At 48.5% G+C, this 23,473-nt stretch overlaps 1 protein-coding gene across 1 annotated transcript in view; it reads right to left on the minus strand.

The window, feature by feature from the left end:
* TET2 (tet methylcytosine dioxygenase 2) overlaps positions 1-23,473 on the minus strand; it is a 263,931-nt gene that overhangs the window by 24,462 nt on the left and 215,996 nt on the right. The window contains exons 7-9 of the mRNA XM_069630956.1: positions 15,025-15,114; positions 13,434-13,571; positions 5,869-6,217 (exon numbers count right to left, since the gene is read on the minus strand). Of these exons, the coding sequence (XP_069487057.1) occupies positions 5,869-6,217; positions 13,434-13,571; positions 15,025-15,114 (577 nt within the window). The remainder of the gene's footprint in view (positions 1-5,868; positions 6,218-13,433; positions 13,572-15,024; positions 15,115-23,473) is intronic.

Consider the following 23,473-nt stretch of genomic DNA (forward strand, 5'->3'; position numbering starts at 1 on the left):
TAATGCTCACTTGGTATCCACGGGGACGTCACTCAGCCTGTTCTGACCTCTTACAACCTAGAACCCTTCCCTGGAGTCTACTCGACTGGAGACTGGGCCTGAACCACAGGATTGGTAGAGTTTAACTCCCTATTGTCTCCCTATTGTGCTTGAACCCCTTCTTCCCCGGGGTCCAACCCTTCTCTTTGATCCACAGTTCACCTTGTTTTCTTGGATAGTGTGCTCTCTGTCTTGCTTTCAGCGCAGGGGAGCGTTGATTGATGCGGGCTCGTTGCTGCCTAGTTACTTCACTGGCAAGAGTCCGACAGTTAAGTATAATGAGTCTTTTGAACAGTTCTCTAACAACGTTCCTTTCCTTCCTCAGATGATGGCCGGCGTCCGGGATGGCGGCGTGCTGCTGAGATGAGTAGCGCTGAAGGTGAGTGAGAGCGTGATGCGCGAGGCGACCCTTTCGTATTTGTATTGAACTGAGTTCTTGTTCTGTGTCTTTTAGGTGCCGCGACGTTTTCAGCGTGGATGCCGGTTATGAAGAAGAAATGCAGTGAGTAAGCGCGGTATGCAGCGCCACTAGATGTTTCCACGCTAACCTGGAGTGTCTTTTCCCTCTGGCAGATGGATGAGAAGTCCCGGAGACAGAGTTCTTCCAGAGCGGCTGGGATTCAGGTAAGCGTTTGAAGCTTGTACAGTCTTTAAAGTAAGCGAAGATTTGCTGAATGCTTACTAATGCCTTTTTTCTGTTCTTTTCCCTTTTCCTTAGGAAGCGGCGTGCCGGGATGGGGAATGACACCGCCGAAGATGCCCGCAGAACTGAAGAAGTGATGAATGATGGACAGAAGCGCCGCAAGGTAAGGCTGTTCCTAACGGTGTTCTTGTTCTTGCAGGAGCTGAGTGCAGAAGAAAGATGCAGGCCTACTGGAGACCGATCCGAACACGGCGAGTGCCACGCTGCAGATGCAGAAAACGCAACGCGTGTTTCTCAGCCTGGGCGTGGCTTAAATAGTCACTGGGTATCCCAGGTGTCGCATCCATCTTGTCCCCATCAATGCACTACAAGTCCAATCCCCAATGCTATCCTATGGGAGTGAGTGAGTCTGGTGCCACAAGCGCCAATTCTGACTCCAAGTGGGTCTTTGGAGGGATGGAGAGGCCCTTGAGGGCCATGTAGGTGACCGTGGCCTGGCTCCAGCCTGACATCTTGGATGGCTGGGGACATGAGGGCATGTTCATGACACTCTTCTCGTCTGTGTGTTCCCTCTCTCTCGCAGTTTGCTGGCTCCTGGGGTGTCCAAAGTATTTGCTCTGCAGCAGCCTGAGTAGTCCTTTCGTCCTGGACTATGCTCAGGCACTCCAGTTCCTTTGGTTACTCTTCCCCCTTTGGTCCATGTCTGCCGCTCCAATACCCGGCTCCCGCTGTTCCTCCTCAGGAGGATCCTTCCCTCTCTCTTGCATCCCAGCTGAGCTCCATTCAAACTCCCATGTGGGATTGTTGTACTGCCTTGGGCCAATCGCTGGTCTCGAGAAGCTAGACCGCTCACCCAGGTTCATGAGAGATCTCCTTGGACTCCCGGCCATCATCATCTTCACAGTACCAGTCACTAAAGCATTTTCATAATACTTTGTATTTTCATGACTTTCAGTTATGTAAAGTATGTTTTATTGATTGACTTGACAACAAAAAACATTGGCTCTATCCAAAGCAGGGGAAGGATGATTTATTGGTGGAGAAGGGGTTGGGTGTTCTGACAATATGTCATACTGCGTTCTCCAATAATGGTCGCCCCTAATCCCATAGAGGGCTTCCTTCCCTATGTGATCCTGCCTCAGTGCACCACCCCCAGGGGGATTATTGTACTGTGGATGCACTGCCCTGACCCCATGGGAAAGGTCTCCCCTTAGGGGAGAACGGATGACATCCCCAGATTCGTCACACTATCCAGTAAATTTGGACTTATTTATTTCACTAAGCAATAAATCCTGCTCTAACTCTCTTTCTCCTTCTCTCCCTCCCTCTCCATCTTTCTTTCTCTCTCTCTCTCTCTCTTTCTTTTGGGTGAGAGAGGTGTAGTCAGGTGCATGTTTGCTACAGCTAGCCGGCCCCTTTGGCTGACAGCTGCACAACCAGAAACAGATACTTTGAGGGGAAGGCTGGTTTTCTTTTGGCAAAGCATGTACCAAAAATATATTTATTTATTTTACTAACATTGCGAATTGGCACTTTTTACAATTGTACTATGTTTATTTCTAATGATCACTTCCAGTGTATACTGTTGTCATAATAAGAAAGTTGCACTTGTCTTACTGACCAATGCACATTATCAAAATCGAGAATAAAACCTAGAATAACCATATGTATTATTTCCTGATAGGTTAACATTCCAACATAGACAGTGGGGTATACTCCCACTGTGCTCTTCTGTACCCGTTGAGAAAAGAGAAGTGAAGAAATAGCACAAGCAGGAGTTTCAGCCTACTTTACCAAAAATCAAAGAGCATTTGGGGAACAAAATAATAACCAAAGATCTTTAAATTTGCCAAATATGTCTATGATAAAAGGGTCAAATGTGGGAATCACTAAGTACATAATTCACACTGGACTTTGTGATAATTTAATTCTTCACAAGACTCACCCTACCATTAAAATATTTGTAACAACTGAAACATATATACTGATTTGGAGATCCCTGTGATTTGAATGTAAGGATAAAATGGTTGTGACATCTGCAATTCCAAAGGCTTTCCGATGGTGATATTTTCTCTCTCTGTGCTGAGTTTTAGCTGGCCTTTAGGATAATGTTGGCTGTGCACATGCTCATTCCCTAATGCACAGACATCTTAGATTTGTATATGTATGTTAAATGTTAAAGTTATTTGTACTGCGCACCGTCACCAATGGAACTGGTCCCCAGGTGCTCAGGTGGATCTGCAAACGAGAAGGCGGGGTGGGTTAGTAAGGTGAAGAGGGAGTAGGATAGTGAGAGAAGGGGTGGCCTGTTGTCAACTTCAGTTCGGTTTTCACTGTGCGCTGAGCTTTGGTGTGAGTATCAGATCGATGTCGGTCCTGGTGTGCTGTTGGTGCGGCTTATGTGTTTGTTGTTGCAGTGCAGTGAAGTGAGTGCAGCTTGCTGTGCGAGAGGTGGTTGTGTGGATTTTTGTGTGAGTTAAGTATGCAGGAATTTTAGCTTTTTGGTAAGTGGGTTATATGGCTTGCCGCTAATCTTCGCAATTTGGCTTAATGCCTAGATTTGAGAGTCCTGTATAGTGGGAGAGGAGCCTAGGTTTCACAATCCATTACCTTTCACCGTATAATAGACGAATATGGAGGCTACATCTAGATTTGAGAGTCCAGTATAGTGGAAGAAAGGCCTAGGTTCCACAATGCAGTAGGTTTCACCATACAATAGACAAAGATGGAGGCTACACCTATATTTGAGGGTCCTGTATAGTGGGAGAGAGGCCTATGCTTCATAATACAGTAGGTTTCCATAATGTGATACAGTAGGTTTTCGTAATATAACGGACATAGATGGTTTGTTATCCCTTGATTTGAGAGTACTATATTGCTAATATTGACAGTTCCCTAACAGGATGATGCAGGTTAACATTCTACCTTAATGCCAGTAAGACTGAGATTCTACTCATCGGCACACCCACTCCCTCCTTCCCTGCAGCTCTCTGGCCTGCCTCTCTTGGCCCTCTTCCTGCTCCCACCTGCAAGGTTAAAAACTCGGGGTCATCTTGGACTCCACACTCTCCTTCTCGCCTCACATCTCTGACGTCTCTAAGAAGTCTCACTACCATCTGCACCTCTCAGAGGTATTCTTCCTTTCCTCTCCTTCCCCCAGAAGCTCACTGTCTGCAGAGCCCCGGTTCTCTCTAGACTGGACTTTTGTAACAGCCTCTATCTAAATCTGCCCGCCTCTACTCTCCGCCCTCTGCAACTTATCCAGAACAGGACTGCGAGACTTGTCCTTGACCTCAAGCCCAGGGATCGTATCTCTCCAGGACTGAAATCTCTGCACTGGCTCCCAGTGGCTGCGAGGATTAAGTTCAAAACCCTCTGCATTGTCAAGAAAGCCTTCTGGGGCCGCAATACCTTCAACTCTCTCTTCCTAAATATCTTCCTTCCCGAGCTCTTTGCTCATCCGCCTCCAACTCCCTCAGGGTCAGTCGCTTCTCCAAGCAACGGGTTGGTGGTAGATCTCTCTCTTCGGCAGGGGCATCTCGCTGGAACAGCCTTCCTGCCTCCCTGAAACTTGAGGAGAACCATCTCCGGTTCAGGAAGCACCTCAAAACCTTCCTCTTTGCTTCTGCTTTCTCTCCCCCTCTCCCCTGCTGATTTCCTGGCTGAAACTGCACTGGTTACATGGCCACCCTTTCTGCTCTCGGGCCCAGGCCCTGCCAGTTGCTCACCTTCACTGCCTCTCTGGCAACCCCTGCACCTGGAGACTGTTTCTGTATCCCCACAGCCCCCCTACCTGCACTTATGCCTGCACTTACCTTGCACTTGCCACCAGCTGGACGTTTTATTTATTCTTATTTATCCTACTATCCCATGTACTGCACTTTCCCCTCTCCCTTCCCCCTCGCACTTATCCCTTCCCCCTTCCCATGCACTTGCGCGATCTGACGGACACCTGGCCTAGTAGGATCGTTATCTGTCTTCCCCTGTTCCCCCTCCCTTGCCTCGTCACACCTTGAAACACTTGTGTATAGGCACATTATAAATTCCATATCATATATCATATCATATCATATCATTCACAGCTCTATCTTAATAATCACAGTTTCATCCCATTGTGGTACTATCTAAATATGGCTCAAGCAAAATTAACAGTTCCCCAAGAGTGTGACGCATGTTAATGTTCACAGTACTGTACCAGTGTAGCTCGGTTAATAATTAACAATCCTCACCCTGTGTGGAGCTGGTTAGTAATAGAAGCCTGGCCAGCTATGTTCTGAGGTAAGGTAGAGTGGCAGGGCTTTCTGGAGTAGAGTGATTGCTCTAATCCCCACCCATGCCACACTTACCTTGGTAGTTGCTGCGGGTTGAAGGCTGGTCACTGGCTTCCCCTGCTGACACATTCTGGAGCCGCCTCAGTTGGAGCCACCCTTCACTTCAGGGCCCTTAGCCGCAGAGGCTGCCGGGCGGAGGGCTGCCCAGGTCAGGTCCAGGATAAGGAGGGGTGGACCAATAAGGGCCAGGGGGTGGGCACGGGAGGCGGGAACTGGTAAGGGGGAAGCTGGAACGCAGGTTTGGAGGCTGTGAGGGTCGCGCTGGGGAAATGCAGCGCCATGGTAGTTGAATGGGGGGCAGGGGGACCAGAATACACACGCTCACATGTTTGCCAAGATGGAAATGGCACAGGGAGCAAGTGTGTAGAGCGTTAGGCCCTCGCCAGCGCACACGGACAAATTGGCCAATAAGGGCCAGGGGGAGGGCACGGGAGGCGGGACTGGGGAGGGGGAAGCTGGAATGCAGGTTTGGAGGCCGCGAGGGACGCGCTGGGGAAATGCAGCATCATGGCAGTAGAATGGGGGCATGGGGACCAGAATATACACTTTCACCTGTTTGCCAAGATGGAAATGACACAGGGAGCAGGTGTGCAGAGGGTTAGGCCCTCACCAGCACATACGGACAAATTGGCTAATAAGGGCCAGGGGAAGGGGGAAGCTGGAACGCGCGATTGGAGGCCGCAAGGGTTGCCCTGGGGAAATGCAGCACCACGGTAGTAAAATGGGGGCAAGGGGACCAGAATACACAAGCTCAACTGTTTGCTAAGTGTTCTTTTTCCATAAGGAGATTTCTCCTAAATGATTGAGTAAATAAGAACCAGTGCACAGAAAATATGGTACGGAGAAGTTAATTACCTGCTAATTGTTTAGCATGAGCGGCAGACTCTCCATGCTTCTGGCGAGATGGTTTTTCTTTTTCACTTTTGCTGGACCCATTCTCCAAACCAGAAAGCCTTTCTGCAGCTGCCCTCTTGGCTTCTAATTTTTTCTGCCTGCAAGTCTTTACAGGCTCAGAATGCATCCTTACTGGTCGACGAAAGGCGTGCAGAGCCTGGATGGCACCACTTTTTATTTTCTTCTCCTGGCCTTCTACACTTCCAAATTCGTCCACGGTAGATACTCTGTACAACGGTAATACATGCAGCTGCTCGTCCTCTGGTATTTTGCCGATTTCACGATTGTCTTCCCGGGTTAGTGTGCATACCTATGAGCAAAAAGAAAACAATATTTGAAAAAATCAGGTTTACTTCAATTCTGGTCATGGTGAAAATAATGTTTGCACTGTACCTGTACAGCAAACATAGCTTTAGTACTGCAAGGTGTCTGATAAGCCATCCTGTAATACTGAATGTGGTGATGATACTGATGCATCATGCTTAGAGGTAGTGCTGTATTGCAAGGAGCTCCTTCTGCTGCTGTATTATGGGTTACATAAAATGCATCTGCACACCCAGGGCAGATTGCACCATAACTTAAGATGGCCTTGGGCTAGTGTGAGATATAAGCTCTGTTTGGGAATGGTTTTATTTTGCACAGGTGAACACCCCACAGACCCCAAGTGTAAGATATAACCTCTGTCTAGGAGATGGGTGCCTCAAGACCCTGTGGGCCAGGGACCACTGCTCACTATGTAATGCTGGCCCTGGAGGTGCTATATAGGGGAATCCCAAGGGCCACCACCACATCCGTAGCCTTGTATGCAGGCAGAGCCGCACCTCTTCCTGTCTTGGTAATGGACTCCCCTGAGCAGCACACGGGTGAATGGAGGTCTGGAGGGTGGCTGCAAAGGCCCGTGACGCAGCAGAGAAAAATACATTATCGGTGGTCTGCCCAGCACACCACAGACAAACATATGAACCTGAGTTAGGCCAAACAGAGTTGTGTGAGAGCGGATAATCAGAGCAGCGAGGGGGCCCTGCAGCATCATGACGGGGTCTGGCAGACTCCATGGTGTAAGGACAGTTTTTCTAAAAATCCACACAAGGGGATTCATAAAGTTATACTTTGGAGCAATACAGACATCTCCAACTCTTAGTATAGACCTGTACTACTTATTATGGGAGCATGGACAGATTAGTCAGGCTTATCCTAGGAGGGAGAGAAGGCTGTAGATAGGAAAAAAGAACTTGTAGCATGCATATAGTCCAAAGAAATACACACTGATGTGTGGTAAAAATAAAGGTTTATTTATTTATACAGAGGCAAAGACAATTCTTCAGATCGGTAAGTACTATTAGTCATAAACACATTATAAAAACCAACACTATGCTTTTAGAATGGCAATAGGCAATTCAAGGTAAGCAGACCCTTTTGGTAGTACACTATGTCAGTTACTGTTAACAATCTCTGCCTTAATGCCAGTAAGACAGAGAGCCTTCTCATTGGGGCCATTGCTCCCTCCTTCCCTCCCACTCTCTGGCTGCCCTTCATGGGTCCTCTCCCCTCACCCTCCTGTGAGGTAAAAAACCTTGGTGTCATCAACTCCGCTCTCTCCTTCTCTCCTCACATCACGGACCTTGCCATGATGGCCCACTTTCAGATGCACCTCCTCAGAGGCATTCTCCCTTTCCACATATTCCGCCAGAAACTCAATGTCTCCAGAGCTCTGGTCCTCTACAGGCTGGACTAGTGCAACAGCCTCTTCCTCAATCTGCCTAACTCTTCCCTTCGTACCCCTCAACTAATACAGAACAAGACTGCAAGACTTATCCTTGGCCTCAATCCCATGGACCGCATCTCTCCAGCCCTAAAATCTCTCCACTGGCTCACAGTTGCTGCAAGGATCAAGTTCAAGACCCTCTGCATCATCCACAAGGTTTTCGGGGGCTTGGGACCCCACTACATCCAACTCTCTCTACCTAAATACCTCCCTGCAAGAGCCCTTCGGTCATCTAGTTCTAACTCTATGCAGGTCAGACGCTTTTCCAAGCAGTGAGTGGGGGGTAGGTCTCTCCGCAGGTGCCTCCCTGTGGAATGGCCTCCCTGTCCCTCTCAGACTGGAGCCGGATCTGCTTAAGTTATAGAAGCTTCTCAAGACCTTCCTTTTCTCTTCTTCCTTCCCTCTCCCCCGCCCCTGCTAATGTCCCCATCTGCCTCTTGACTACCTGCCTGGTTCCTTCTGAGTCTCACAGGGCATCAGCCCCCCCCCCCCCCCAGTCCAGTCCTTCCGGGCCCCTCCCCCTGCACTAGCCTGGCTGGACCTGCACCCTTGTAGCCCTTCAGCCCCATACCTTGCACTTAGCTTGTGGACCTTCCTTCCCCTGCACTCTCTGCCTCCCTGGACTCTGCCCACCTGGCCTCCCTTGGCACTTGCTTTTTTCTCACAAGCCCTTCCATGCCCCCACCCCACTCTCTGCACTTCTCTTACTGCACTCTCATGATCCAAATGTCACAAGGCCTAGTAGGATTGTTTTTGTCCTCCCGGTACCCCCACCCTCTTGTCTTGTTGCGCCTCGAAACACATTGTCTATGGGTGCTTTATAAATACACAATAAATAAAATAAAATTCAGTTTCTAGCATAATATAGTTCTACCAGCATTCCTTTTCAGAATAGGGGAGCACAATTCTAAGGTAAGCAAGAACTTATGAATAACTTTTCAGAGGGGCAGTATGCACTTCACGGATAAGTAAGAACTCAGTATACACATTTAATAAATAATAATTTAGAATGGCAGTAAGCTGTTCAAGGTGAGTAAAACCACATCGGTAATACACTCTTACACTTTTTCGATTATAGGAATAGGCAGTATACCAATGTTACTTTTCAGAATAGTGTAACTCAATTCTAAAGTAAGCAAGACTTCTAAGACGTTTTTTAGAAAGGCCGTAAGCAGTTGAAGGTAAGCAAAACCTAATGTTACACATTTAGAATGGCAATGTGCTATTCAAGGTGGGTAAAACCCAAATGGTAGTAAACCCTTGTACACATTCTATTTCAGGAATATGCAGGCACACCAATGTTACTTTTAAGAAGCGTGGAACACAATTCAAAGACAAGTAAATAACTGAGTTACAATAACTGAGTTGCTTACTGCTCCTCTGAAAAGTATACAAAAAAGTAACGTATTCTTTTTTAAGAAACCGAAGTTGCACACTAACACATAGCAAGTAAGTTTTGCAACACTTGTAATATTTTCTCTGCAGAGGCTTTGTACTTTGGAGTCCTTCCCTATTCTAGGCCATGTGTGTTCTCAGAGGTAGAAGGGGACTCTGGTGGTCCAGGAGCCAGCTGTAGGCAGGTCAGGATAAGTCAGAAGTGTAGGAAAGTAAGAGTTCCAGAGGATTTCTCATCAAACAAGTATCAGACTTTAAAGTTAGTAGAAGTGTTCAGGCGCCCTATAGGCTTTCCAGTGTAAGGCCTGGGCGAACGGTATGGGTGAACTCCCAAACAGCTGAATAACCACCCTAGCCACACAGGAGCGACACAAGACTTTAGGCAAGCATTCACCCCAAGCCTCACAGTACCTCAGCAGTGATGAAGAGCTTGCAGACGGACATCTTCATGATGCAGTAGCACAGGACCCGGTCTCCGGATTTTTGGTTGCAGTGACGAAAGACACGACTCTGGATGGGAACTTGCAGCAGCAGTCAACAGAAAAGGCTCCCAACAAAGGATTCTTCAGTGTTGCTCATGGCTCTGTGATTTCAGCACCCTTTTCAAAGTATCAGATGAAGGATAGTTGTCGCCAATCGGATTTGCCTCGCTATCTTGGTCCAGCACTCTGGTGAGGGAACTTCAAAGAGTGGAATTGTGTCTCTGGAGGTCCAGCAGGAGTCCACCGACGTTTCTGTGAGATTCGTTCTTTGGAAGATGTTGCACAGCACTCAGGCTCAAGGTCCCAAGGTGTTGACGGGTTGCTGCCCAGAAGGTCACAGCTTGTGTGGGATGGCTCGAAATGCAGGTCTTCTTAAGACTGTTTGGTCCCACCAGTCCATGGGTCGGAAGCAGAGACTTCGGGACTCCTCTGTCCCATCAAAGAAGTGGACAGCACAGGCAGCAGTTACACAGTAGGCACCTCCAGCCCAGAAGGTCACAGCTTGTGTGGGATCGCTCGAAATGCTGGTCTTCTTAAGCCTGTTTGATCCCACCAGCCTATGGGTCGGAGTCGTAGTCTTAGTCTTCATGACTCCTCTGTCCCATCAAAGAAGTGGACAGCACAGGCAGCGGGTACACAGTAGGCATCTCCGGTCGCTGGGAGTAGCCACAGAAGTTTCTTCTTCTTCTTCTTCTTCTTCTTCTTCTTCTTCTTCTTCTTCTTCTTCTTCAGCTCCAGTGGTCGACTGGTCTTCAGCTTCCAAATCCAGGCCATTTATACAGGAACCCACACTCAACCTCTGCAAACTCTCCCCTTCAGTTTACAAAAAGGACAGCTACACCTGGGCATCTCCCAGCTTAATCTCGACGCTGAATTGGTTGTCTACATTATCATCAGTCTGGCTCCAGAGCTGCCAGAGGCACGGAAACTGCTCTACTGAACACCCGTGAAGATCTGCTCTCTAACCTTCATTCCAGCATTCCTTCAGTCCTGATCCTCCTTGATCTTTCCTCTACTTTTGACACAGTCAACCACGCCATCCTGATCAATCGACTACGTGAAAACCTGAGCATCATGGATCAGGCCATGGAGTGGCTGACCTCCTTCCTCTTGGACTTCCCCTGCCGGGTCCAACTTGGTCCCTTTCTCTCCACCACCTCTCTCTCTACCTGTGGCGTTCCGCAGGGCTCTATCCTCTCACCCTGGTTTTTCAATCACTACTTGGCCCTTTTGGCCCACCTGATCTCTACCTTCTCCTCTAACTTTCAGTGTTATGCGGATGACACTCAGCTTTCCTTCAGGCTCTTCTCCTCTCTCGCTCATTACTGACTGTCTATCCACAATTCAGGATTGGTGCGCCTCCAACGATCTATGCCTTAATGCCAGTAAAACGGAGATCCTTCTCATTGGGACCCCTGATTTCCCTATCGCTCTGGCTACCCACCTTGTACCCTCTTCCTTCGTCTTCCTGCGAGGCAAAAAACCTTGGGAGTCATCTTCGACTCCACTCTCTCTCCTCACATCTCAGATGTCACCAAGAAGTCCCACTACCAGCTGCTCCTCCTCAAAGGGACTTTTCCCTTTCTCACTTTCCCCCAGAAGCTCACTGTCTCCAGGGCCCTGTTCCTCTCTAGGCTGGACTACTGCAACAGCCTCTTTCTCAATCTGCCTTCTTATACTCTCCGCCCTCTGCAACTAATACAGAACAGGACTGCAAGACTTATCCTTGCCCTCAAGCCCAGGGATCTCATCTCTCTAGCCCTGAAATCTCTCCACTGGCTCCCGGTGGCTGCAAGGATAAAGTTCAAGACCCTTTGCATTGTCCACAAGGCTTTCTGGGGTAGGGGCCCACACTACATCCAACACTTTCTTCCAAAATACCTTCCTTCTCGAGGCCTTACCGCAGCTACCTCCAACTCTCGAAGGGTTAGACATTTCTCCAGGCAGAGAGTGGGGGGTAGATCTCTCTCCTCTGCAGGAGCCTCCCTCTGGAATGGCCTCCGTGCCCTTCTCAAACTTGAATGGACCACCTGAAGTTTCAGAACCAGCTCAAAACCTTCCTCTTCTCCTCTGCTTTCTCTCTCTCCCTCCCTCCCTCCCTCCCCTGCTGACCTACCTGTCTGCTGTAATGACTGGTTGCTTGGCTACCTTCAGGGTCTCACTGAGTCCAGGCTCTTTCTTGATCAGTCACCATTGTACTGCCTCCCGGCCTACCATGCACTTAGGGGCTGTAACTGTAACCCTACAGTACCTTGTTCTCCGTGCACTACCCAGAGCCGCACTGCCCTGGCTGCACTTACTCAGAGCATTACTGCCCTGTTTTTCTCTCCCCTCTTCCTTGCACAGCTTCCCCCTCCGTCTCCCCTTGCATTTCTCGTTCTTGCACGTACACGATCTGAATTAAACAAGGCATAGTAAGATTGTTTGCTTTGTCCTCCCTTTATCTTCCCTCCCTTGGTAGAGAGGGAACAGGAGACCGCTCATCTCACAGCAGTCCATAAGTGGGTCCTTTCAGACTTAAAGGAGAGAGTTAACTGCTTGTAACTTTGAAGCTGCACTAGAATAGTCTCAGTAAAATGCATAAAGAAGTTAGATGCCCCGACACAAATCAGTGTGCCCCTCCCCCACAGCCCATGAAGTTAGCGCCTCTCCCAACATCTGAAGGATTAGCCCCCTGGAAAGGCAGGTTTTGTTGTGCCCCTGAACACAAGCACACACACCATTTACCATATACACACATGCCCACCCAGCCACCCGTACATTTGAGTGTGCACCCTTTCACCATAGAAGCACACACACCCACGCACCCACCCATACATTAAAGTGTGCACCCTTCACCGTACACGCACACATGCACACCCAGCCACCCATAGATTTGTGTACACCCTTTCCCCATACACTCACACAGGCAGCCACCTACACATTTAAGTGTACACCCTTCTACAATACACTCACACATGCACACGACATGAGGTTGAGGGGAGCCCTATTACTTAAAAAATAAATTGGGCCTCATTCTGAGTCCGGAATTAACCCTCCCGGGTTGCCGCCTGACTCGGAATGATTTATCGACGCCTGAATTCCCAGTGCCCCGGCGTCCCGGAAAGTCAGGCGCCGGTAAATTGTAGTTCCCCATTCCCATAAAATTCCATAGGACTCTATTGGAATGGGGAACACGGAAGCACTGGCACCATTGTTAATGGTGCAGGTGCTTCTGTGACGGTCTGCCTACCTTGGCTGCTGTGCCCGGCAGGGTCCGACCTGTCGGGCACAACGGCTCCGGCAGGCAGACTTGTAGTGGTCCGGAAACAACGGTGCCTGTAAGCTTACCGGCACTGTTGTTTCCGGACCGCCATACTTATAATGAAGCCCATTGTTTCTTTTTGAAGTCACTCTGACTTCATAAAGAAATTATTCCCGTTAAGGACTGAATCATAATTGAAATAATTTCTTTATGAAGGCACATTGACTTCAAAAATAAACTATTTATTTTTGTAGTCATAGGGCTCCCTCACCCCATGACATGGAGGCCTCCAGCCTGGGGTCTACCATGTCATGGGGTGAGGGGACCCCTCGGACTTCAAAAATAAAGTTTCTTTTTGAATTCACTCTGCCTTCATAAAGAAATTATTTCTGTTACATGAATGCAGAGTGAATTCAAAAAGAAAATGTAAAAAAAAAGAAAATTGTAATTTTTTTATTTCATTTCTTTTTTTTAGCAAAGTGGGGCCCCCTCCATGACATGTGCTAGCGGGGCCCCCCGCACCACGTAGGCTGCAGGGGCCCCCGTTACGCCAGTGTTTACCACTAATTCCTAAGGACAGAAAATCAAGGAGACACACATTGTGTGGGTAATACCTGCAGCAGGCGCAGGGAACACTTACCAGTGTACTTCCATTTTGCATGTTGTGCAAGTCTCTATGAGAATGTGCACAGAAGTCTAGGCAGGCAGTGACCCCGGAGAATGGGCGACCTTCCTTCAACCCCAAGCGGCAGTCTGGTGCTCTGTGTTCATACTCAATCTGAAAAAGGACAGATATGTCTCATCAATAGCAGAAACACTCCCCCACAGCCGAACAGCCGATTCTTTTAAACGTGTCCTCTTACGGTTAAAGTTTCAAAAATCATTCAACTTAAGCATGCAGGCATGGCACAGATAAAGTAAAAAGTCAACGTAATACCAATGCCATTTCTCGCGCAGTGCAAATCTGACTCCGGAAGCACATATAATCTCAGGGCCTATCCAATCACTCAAAAGGCCATTTGGAGGTGTTAACGAACACCCATACCCTCCATTTAGGAATTAATATGGAACAGGTTGCCGAAGGTGCATGGAGACATCATGCAGAGCACAATTGAATTAAAAAAAGAAAAGCTGGGATCCAGTTAAAGAATGTGAGCATCCAGCATCTGACACTGGAGATGTCAGAATCCCTTTCTACAATGGGCTAATGTTGCACCCTCATATCGGCAGACAGCTTCGTCTAATTTGGCGGAGCATGACCCCCAAATGAGTTAATTCCCTGTGCTTGTCCTTCTGATCACATGATGGAATCAGGCAGATGCACAAGAATCCCCCCAGGAGGAGTAATGAATTACTGCAACACTGTTTAAAATCCATCTCCGCACCCAGTGGAGCATCTTTCTAAGAAGGCAATGAGGGACCTAAAGCCCAAGGAAATGCTGTTGGTGAGCTTGGAGCGGAGTGGACGACATACTCTTTGGCAGCAGGCACCTGACCATAGTGGCGGTGTGGGTGAAATCCAAGATCGCACCATGGTCGTTGATACTTTTGCTATCTGCGCACTGTCACAGCTTGCAAGTACCAGTCTGATGTGTGGGGTGCGGTACAGACTGCAACAAAGCATGTGTTGTGTTGGATTATGCTGGCTAAATCACTGGTTTGCGTTTCAAGCAAAGGCTAAGGTCTGCCCTTGGGGTAAATGGCGATTTTGCAGGCTTCACTCATGCAGACATAGACGCCAGAAAGCTGTTTACTATTAAAAAAAGGTCCTATTGTCACAAGTATGAGCAAACAAAACCTTTAATTGCTAGGTTTAGCACTTTGGCGTGAGAAAATGAACTAAAAGTCATGGCTGTTGCAATGCTGGCCATAACAGATGCGTAGGACAATCTTGGAGTGTATCTGATATGGAGATAGTGAGAAAGCTAAGTTGGGTGTCGCCTAAATTGTTTCCCTTTCTTTGTAGATTAGTTTCCAAATCTGCAAACAAACATTTAAAAAGCAAAGTATTATTCAGAGCAACTCCAAATTCATGGGCATACTCCATTTACTAGTATTTACATAACAAATGATGATGTGAGTGTTTCATTGACAATTCTCCGAGTCAGAACAGCGCCACAAAGCGAGACTGCAAAGATCGTTGGTCTCTCTGTAAGCAAAGAAGTTAAGCAAATGCGACGTCCCATGAATACAGCAAGGGAAACCAACCCCAAAAATGGACTTGAACCTACCTGGTTATTGTAAGCATCCGGTGCCAGCTTCTTGTAGGTTGGAGCAATCAGCGTGGACAGGTTCTGAAGATGGGCCTCTAGCCTCTCCTCCTGTGTGAAGAGAGACAAACGCAACGGTCATTAAAACTGGACTGCCAAATACATTGTACCATCTGATGGGTAGAAACCTGGATCTCTCGTCCACACTGATTTCCTTAAGGAATCGACTGGAGGCCATACTTGAGGAAATTGGGAAGTCAATAGAGATCTTGATTTCTAACCCTATGTCTGTAAAACGTGCATTATTCGACTTTGACTGTTGATAAATTTCACTCTTATCCCTCTTTACTCCATTTGAATCATGAACATAGAGCCTGTGACTCACCTTCCAAGGTCATTCTACAATTTCCGGATAGACGATTCTGAGGTATTGTCATTGGGGCCAGAACGAATATCCTGCATACTAGAGATATTTTAGTCAGAAGAGGGCAGATATCGGCGGATCAAGCTAGATGCAGGTTTTGTCTGGCTAATGAGGAGTCCTTAAAACATCTGGTTATGGAGTGTGTGATATTACATCCACTTAGGGTTAAATACCTGGAGCCTCTCAACTTTAACTCCATTATATATGATGAAGATCTGGCATGGAAACGATGTCTGAGTGTCCAAACCATTCATGAGGGCTTGGCTCTATCCGGATTTATTAAAAGTTTAAACTTATCATATAGAGTATATTTTTTTCTCTTTTTTGTTTTCTATGAGTTCATTAGGAAAGTGAATTCCTTGTCAGGTAGAATTTGTTAACTTCTCTCCGTATTTGAAGTTTTTACTATGTTGGAATGGATTGAGCGTAAAGCATGGTTATTGGGATCACTGTACTCATTATCTTTGTCTTTGTATGTATTGTATTCTCTTTTTCTTTTTTGATTGTATTAATGGTGCAAATGATTTGTAATCGGTTTTCAATCTTTGTGCATTTTTTAAATGTTTGATTCCTTTTTTACTTGCCTCTGATGTTTTGTAAAGGTTTGAATAAACCATATACAATAAAAAAAAAAATCAAAAATGCAACAGTCATTTCCTACCTATTTCAAGTGTTCAAGTGGCACACCAAAGCTACTATTTCCCTTGCAGGCAGTCGATAACACAATGCCACGTGTTTTCTTTGAAGTTGGCCATCATAGTTCACCCTTTTCAGTACACAAATAAACTGTCCCTTTCAGAGTGTCCTCTTGTGTTGATCACGCCCATGAGAGCACGTGCTTCTTTTCACAATGGCTAGCCCCGCTTCCTGCAGACCCATGACATCTCACCATATTCAAGTACAATTTGACAGGACGTCCTACTGTTTCTCTAGAATGGGACCGTGCAAATGAATTAGGAGATGATGCCCACCCCTGCTTTTAATGAATGTATGTACACTCCGTCACATGCCTAAACTCAACTGTTAAACGATTGAGTCACGTGTTACATTCAAATGAGCACATCTTGCAAGTATATAACCCATTCATGTCACTTGTAGCGAATGGCATTAATGTTCTTTGAAATTGTATACTAGTTCAGGTCATGGAGGTCAGGCCTACTTCTTTCCCTATTACTTTGCTGCAGGAAGTAGACCATCTGCTCAACTTTAGTGTAGGTGTGTGTAATATGTTCATAAACAGTGTAGTTCATTTAAGATGTGTGTTTAGCTAGATGTACTCGTATTGCACATACACAAGGGGAGGGAATTAATTCGACAGACAGCAAGATCACCTGGCCCTTGTTCTGTGCCCATTTTAATGCTGCTCCTTCTAGAAGGGACATTGTACTACGTTTTTTCAGTTGTACAAAAAACATCATTGCATGTTTCATAATTGTATGGTACAATATGAATTAATGCGTAATTTAAGTTAAACGTGCTATATAAGTTATCAAGCCAAAAGTATAATAACACTGGTTGGAAGACTACATGGAAGGGACAGTGGGGCACGCACAACACATGATCCGATGGAGGCACCTCTAGGGCCAGGATACAAAAATGTGAACCGCTTCCAGCCTCGATAGAAGTATGGTGGCAACAGTGAACACGGGTGATGTGTTAAATGCCCCCTAATTCTAAAAGAGCATGCATTTGCAAGTTGCAATAGCACAGTATATTCATCCCAGGAAGCACTGTATGTGGTAAATAGCCCCCATGCTATGGCACAGTGAAAATAGCCCATATATAACCCTTGGCACCCAGCCTGTAATTAGGTGGCATGTTAGAAATAGGAGCTAATCAAAATACCACTTGTTTTTATCCACACGATTAAACTTTGAGTACTCTCATCAAACACTTGCTCACCAACGTTATACTTTCTTTTCCACCCTTATTTTTCTTCGTATCTCACTGCACTTATATGTGGTTTTCTAACAGTTTCGACTATTTGTAGAACGCTAACCACACTCACTTTTAGCCACTTCAGCGAGTGTTGTGATAAAATGGAGTACAGACAAACTTACAGAAAGTGCCCAACATGAATATGTAACACCCACCTGCAGCGAGTGGATGTTTGCACAATGGTAGGGTGGTGGGTGGGCCGAACCAAGTTTAGTTTGCTGGGTGCGGAGGGCTTGCCTGAAGAGGTTTTCAGATCTTTCCGGAAATGCAGGTGATTAGTGTGTGCTTTCAGAAAGGTATCAATAGTTCTAATGAAGCATGCCTCCCTGACGGTCCTGCCTTCATGTTCCTTAAGTTTAAACTTAGTTTGGCAACTTGTCAATGGATGCTAGTCCTGCAGTGTTTTGCGGGGTAGTGTGTTGCTGGGGCCTATTTGCTGAAAAGGGTTTTGGGCATCGGTTATTTTGCTTTAGATTATGTGACCCACCAAAAACCAATTGAGAGACTTCAGAAAGGGATTCGTGCACTATTGCTCCTTCCTGGGAAGTACCATTCAGGCCACCCCCCTCTTTGGCTGGATCTGCTCCACTAAATGCTAGGCCATTTGAAGGGGTAGCTTGCTTTTTAGATTATTTTCAATTGAGAGTGTGTTCCCTTGCCTACATGTCTCTGTCGATGGGCTAAGGGCGAAAGTGATAATTGAGAAGCTTGAATCAAATAAGACGCATGTAGAATATCAGAACATATACAAATCCCTTTCCTGTGCCAACTATTCCAGATTCAGCCCATATAGAGTATTCTTCTGCACTCTCGGCAGAAGAACAAGTTACTCTCTTACCTGGTAACGTTCTTTCGATGGGATGGTCCGATGACGTATTCCATATTTATGACAGTAATCACCACAGCTGTGCTGCTTCGGGAAATTTTCGGCATCTGCGTCCTGCGTCGATGACTTCGATACGCTGTCCTCGAGGGCCTCCGTCGAGCCGACGTCACCGGATGTTAGAAATAGGACGCACGATGCCCGTAGCCTCAGTTGCAGTTTTTTCCCAGAACGTATGGCACCAAACCACTGCCAGTATGACCACAGAAAGCCTTGCGGAGACGAAAGCTGCAATCGCATAAGAAATTCTGTAGCAGGGCAGGTAGGGAGGGAGCGATATGGAATACGTCGTCGGACCATCCCATCGAAAGAACGTTACAAGGTAAGAGAGTAACTTGTTCTTCGAGGGGATTGGGTCCTCTGATGTATTCCATATCTATGACAGACTCCCAAAGCAGTACCAACGTATGGAGGAGGGAAAAAGAATTTAGAATATAGAAATTTAGAATGCCCAATCAAATTGCAGAGTAAAGGACCGCCTTGCCAAAGGCCAGATCCTGCCCATGGATAGAATCTAGGGAATAGTGTCGTACAAAAGTATGGACCGAAGCCCATGTGGCTGCTTCACAGATGTTACGAATAGGAACACTCCTCTGCAGGGCAGTAGAGGCAGCCATACCCCTAGTAGAATTGGCCCGTAAGCCTACCGGAGGGTCCTTACCTGCCAGGCGGTAACATTCAGAAATTGCCAAGATAATCCATCTAGACAAAGTCTGCTTAGTAACAGCTTGCCCCAAAAGCCTTCCAGCGTAACCTATAAAGAGCTGATCATCCACTCTGACCCGGGACATGCGTGAAATGTAGAAACTTAAAGCTCTCCTAGGATCCAACCTATGGAGCCTCTCCTGTTCCTTACCAGGATGCGGAGGAGGACAAAATGCCGGAAGAATGACCTTCTGCCTTAAATGAAATTCCGACACCACTTTCGGAAGAAAGGAAGGACGGATCTAAGGACAACCCTGTCCTTATGAAACAGAGTGAAGGGTGGCTTAACTGAAAGTGCCTGTAACTCACTCAATCTGCGAGCAGAAGTGACCACAACTAAAAATACAGTTTTAAGGGTTAACAGTCTCAAAGGACAAGAATGTAAAGGCTCAAATGGAGCACCCGTTAGGAACTTTAGAACAAGGTTCAAATCCAAACCGGGCACCTGGAAAGGTGACGGTGGGAACACATTAGTGAGCCCTTTCAAAAACTGAGAAATTAAAGGAATTTTGAAATAAGAACACTCCTCAGACGAGCGCTTAAATATGGACAGCGCCGCCAGGTAACCTTTAATGGTACCCACTTGCAGGCCCTTGTGGGCTAAAGAAAGCAAAAAAGACAGAACCACAGGAATGTCACGTGAAAAAGGATCCACATTCTTAACCCTGCACCAGTCGCAGAACTTTCTCCAACGGCAACGGTACAGGGACTTTGTTGCCGGTCATCTGGCCGAAAGCAACACCTCCATCACGTCTTCAGGGAGGTCCCAATCCTTATACCTCAACCTTTCAGAAGCCAAGCGTAAAGGTTGAGGGATCTGACCTCTGGATGGAGAACCTGACCCCCGCCCTCCCGTGAGAGCAGATCGTCTCGGTAGGGAAGACGACGTGGAGGGCAGATGGACAGGTTGAGAAGGTCCGGGTACCACGTCCTCCGGCCCCATGCCGGAGCAATGGGGATCATTCAGGAACGAACCTCCGTAACCTCCGCAGCACTTGCGGGATGACGGGGACTGGAGGAAACGCATACAGCAGTGGGAAGGACCACTCCACCACAAACGCGTCTCCTAAGGCTCCTCTTGGAGGAAATTCCTGCGAGCAGAACCTTTCACACTTCCGGTTGACACTGGAGGTGAAGAGATCCACTTGAGGGGTCCCCCAAAGGGCAAAGATCTCCAGGAGAATCTCCTGAGCCAGCTCCCACTCGTGAGAGATCATGCTCTGCCTGCTCAGAGCGTCCGCCATCTAGTTTTCGTCTCCGGCCAGATGACCTGCCGAGATCGAAATTCCCTGCTGGATGGCCCAGAACGAGAGCTGCATCGCCTTCCTGCACAGAGGAAGTGACCCTGCCCCCCATTTTTGTTGAGGTAGTGCATGGCCACTGTGTTGTCCGTCAGAATCGGGACATTCTTTCCTCGTACAGTCGGCAGAAAAGCCTTCCGGGCAAGCCTGACGCCCTCAGCTTCAACAGATTGATATGGAGTCTGGACTCCGACATAGACCAACGACCGCTGACTGTCAACTCATTGGCATGAGCTCCCCAACCCGTGAGGGATGCGTCCATCACGATCGTCACCTCTGGCCAGGGTAGCCAAAATGGAGCCCCCCTTGTCAGAGTGCCTTCGTCGGCCCACCACAGAAGGTCCTGAGCGACCGAGGGCGGCACCTGAACAGGGTCCGACATCCTACCGGAGGACTGTGACCACTGCATCTTGAGAGCCCATTGCAGCAATCTCATCCGCAACCGGGCCTCTGGCACCAGAAGAATGCAGGATGCCATGAGGCCAAGCAACCTCAAGAACTCGAACGCCGGGAGACTCTGGGCACATTGAAACTTGTGTACCATCTGCTGAATGTGAAAAACCCTCATCTGGGGAGGAAAACACTGCCCGAGGGATGTGTCGAGCACTGCTCCGATGTACTGGAGCCGATGAGTTGGAGTCAAGTGGGACTTCTTTAAGTTGAGGGAGAAGCCCTGCTTGTGAAGGGAGTGGCAGGTGACGGACAGATGATCCAGAACTTGCTCGGGAGAGCATGCCCTGATCAACCAACCGTCCAGGTAGGGGTAGATGTGAATCCCCCCCCTTTCCTGAGATACACTGCCACCACCACCATGAGCTTGGTGAAAACCCTCAGGGCGGAGGTCAGTCCGAACGGCAGGACCCAAAACTGAAAGTGCAAGTCGCCAACCGCAAACCTCAGGTACTTCTTGTACTTGGGATGGATCGGCACATGAAAGTAAGCGTCCTTGAGGTCGAGAGACACCAACCAGTCCTGAAGTTGAAGGGCCTGGAGGACTTGAGAGAGAGTAGCCATCTTGAACTTGTCCTTCCTGAGGAGTTTGTTCAAACTGCGCAAGTCCATGATGGGTCTCAATCCCCAGTCTTTCTTTGAAATCAAAAAATAAGGGGAATACCAGTTCTATGGTGCCTTTCTACAGCAGGGACTCAATTTCCTGCGCAAGGAGCGGATCCGGACTCTTCAAAGAGAGATTCCCTGGTGGATTGTCGTGAGGCCTCTGCCGGAAAGCAAGACAGTAGCCATGGGCTATGATCTCCAGAACCCACACATCTGAAGTAATGGTATGCCATTCTACAAGATGCTGCACCAGCCTTCCTCCAACTGGCGAACCATGGGACATGGCCTCATGACTGAGCTGAAGTGGCTGCGGCAGTGCCTGAGGGCAAAGAGGCAACTGCCTCAGAGGCCTTGGCACCTCGAGTACCTTGTTTTCCACCTCTGGCACTCCTACGGTGGCCCCTTTGACTTGCAGCACCTCTCGATTTACTAAAGGATGAGTAATATCGAAAGGAACCTCCCCTCCATTGCTGTCCCCTAGGACGAAAAGGCGGAGGTTGGCAAACTGCAGCGCTCAATGACTTCGCTGCAGCTTTGGAGATCTGCAACCTCTCAAGGCTCTCGTCAGCCTTGTTGCCAAAAAGATGTTCACCATCAAAGGGCATGTTGAGGAGCCGGGCTTGCACATCAGGAGCAAACCCCGACTTCCGCAACCACGCAAACCTGCGTATTACGGTGCTTGCCCCCATGGACCGGCTGACACAGTCTGCCATGTCCAGACCCGACTGAACGGACTCACACATGGCATCCTTGCCATCCTGCACCATAGCAAAACCATCCTGTTCCTCCCCTTTGGGAATATGATCAGCCGCTAACGAAATACAGTTCCACGGAGTGTGCGTGAAACGTGACAAGGCACACACGGAGTTGGCTGCCTGCAAAGCCATACCCCCTGAAGAAAACACTTTCTTCACCCAGCCATCAAAACGCTTGTCGTCCCTATCAGGAGGGATGGTAGAGTACAACGCCTGCTGTGCTGGGGCCGTAGCCGGCTGCACCACCAAACTCTCCGGAGTGGGGTGTGTGGTCAAGTAGCAGGGGTCGCTACTGGCTGGATGGTATTTTCGCGGCAAAGACTTGCTCACTGCCGGGAGACTCTCCGGGGCAGTCCAAGCCGCCGCCACCCTTCTTTGCAAGGCCATATGGAATAGCAGTACCGGGTCAGTTGGTGGACCTTGGTCGAGGATATCCGTCAGGTCATCCTGCAGAAAATCCACTGGTGGCGCAGACCACCCCAAGTATTCTGTTACCCTCGACATAAGGCGCCGGTACGAGGACTCGGCATGGGTGCCAGGCTCAGGTCTACAGAACTCCACCTCCAGAGAGGTGTCCAGACCACTTGCGTCATGCAATGACTGCCGCAGGTCTTCAATCTGGCTATGCCCCGACAAAATCTTGTCAGGTACCTCCTCAGGAGCCATACCTTCCTCAGACCCTTCATCCACCTCAGAAATATAATCCAGAGGTTGGAATGAGGGCACAGAAAAAGGGACAAAGACATTTTTTGCCTTGGCCAGAGCCTTTCTGGGGGGTTCCACCGTGCCACGGGGTACCTCCGACAGGGCAGCCTCGCAAGACGTTGAGGGCGTCGACGTAATCGGCGTCGAGCGTGGCGCCAACACAGTCCTCGAGGGCGGAGCCCCGAGCGTGTCCTTCGACAGCCTGGGCGACGATGGCGTCGATGACTTCCTCGGAGGGGGAGCCTCGAGAGAGTCCCTCGATGACCTTGGCGCCGTAGGCGTCGAAGTCTTCCTCGAAGACTTCACAGGCTCCGACGGTCTCGAGGGCGTCGAGGACCGGGACCTGGAACGGGCATGCCTAGAGTGACCAGCTTTGTCCGACCGGGACCTCGAAGGCGCCCGGTGGTCGCGACGACCGCTCGAGCCCAAAGGCGTACGAGCGGCGTCTCTAGCACGCTCGCAGCCAGCGTCTTTCGACGGCACAGATGGAACGGAGCCCTGTGACTGAAAAATCGCCATCATCTCCTGCCGGAACGAATCCCATTCTGCAGGAGTGGAATGCTTGTTGGGACAAGCAACCCGCTGAGGGGCGGAGTCCTCGGATGAGGACGGGGAAGGCGACCTGTGACAGCGCTTCCGCGAGTGCCTCGAAGAGGCAGAGGAATGGCGAGACCAGCTGCTGGACCGAGACCCCCCGGACTCA

Source organism: Ambystoma mexicanum, chromosome 6q, assembly GCF_040938575.1.
Source record: "Ambystoma mexicanum isolate Mex_15411 chromosome 6q, UKY_AmexF1_1, whole genome shotgun sequence".
NCBI lineage: Eukaryota > Metazoa > Chordata > Amphibia > Caudata > Ambystomatidae > Ambystoma > Ambystoma mexicanum.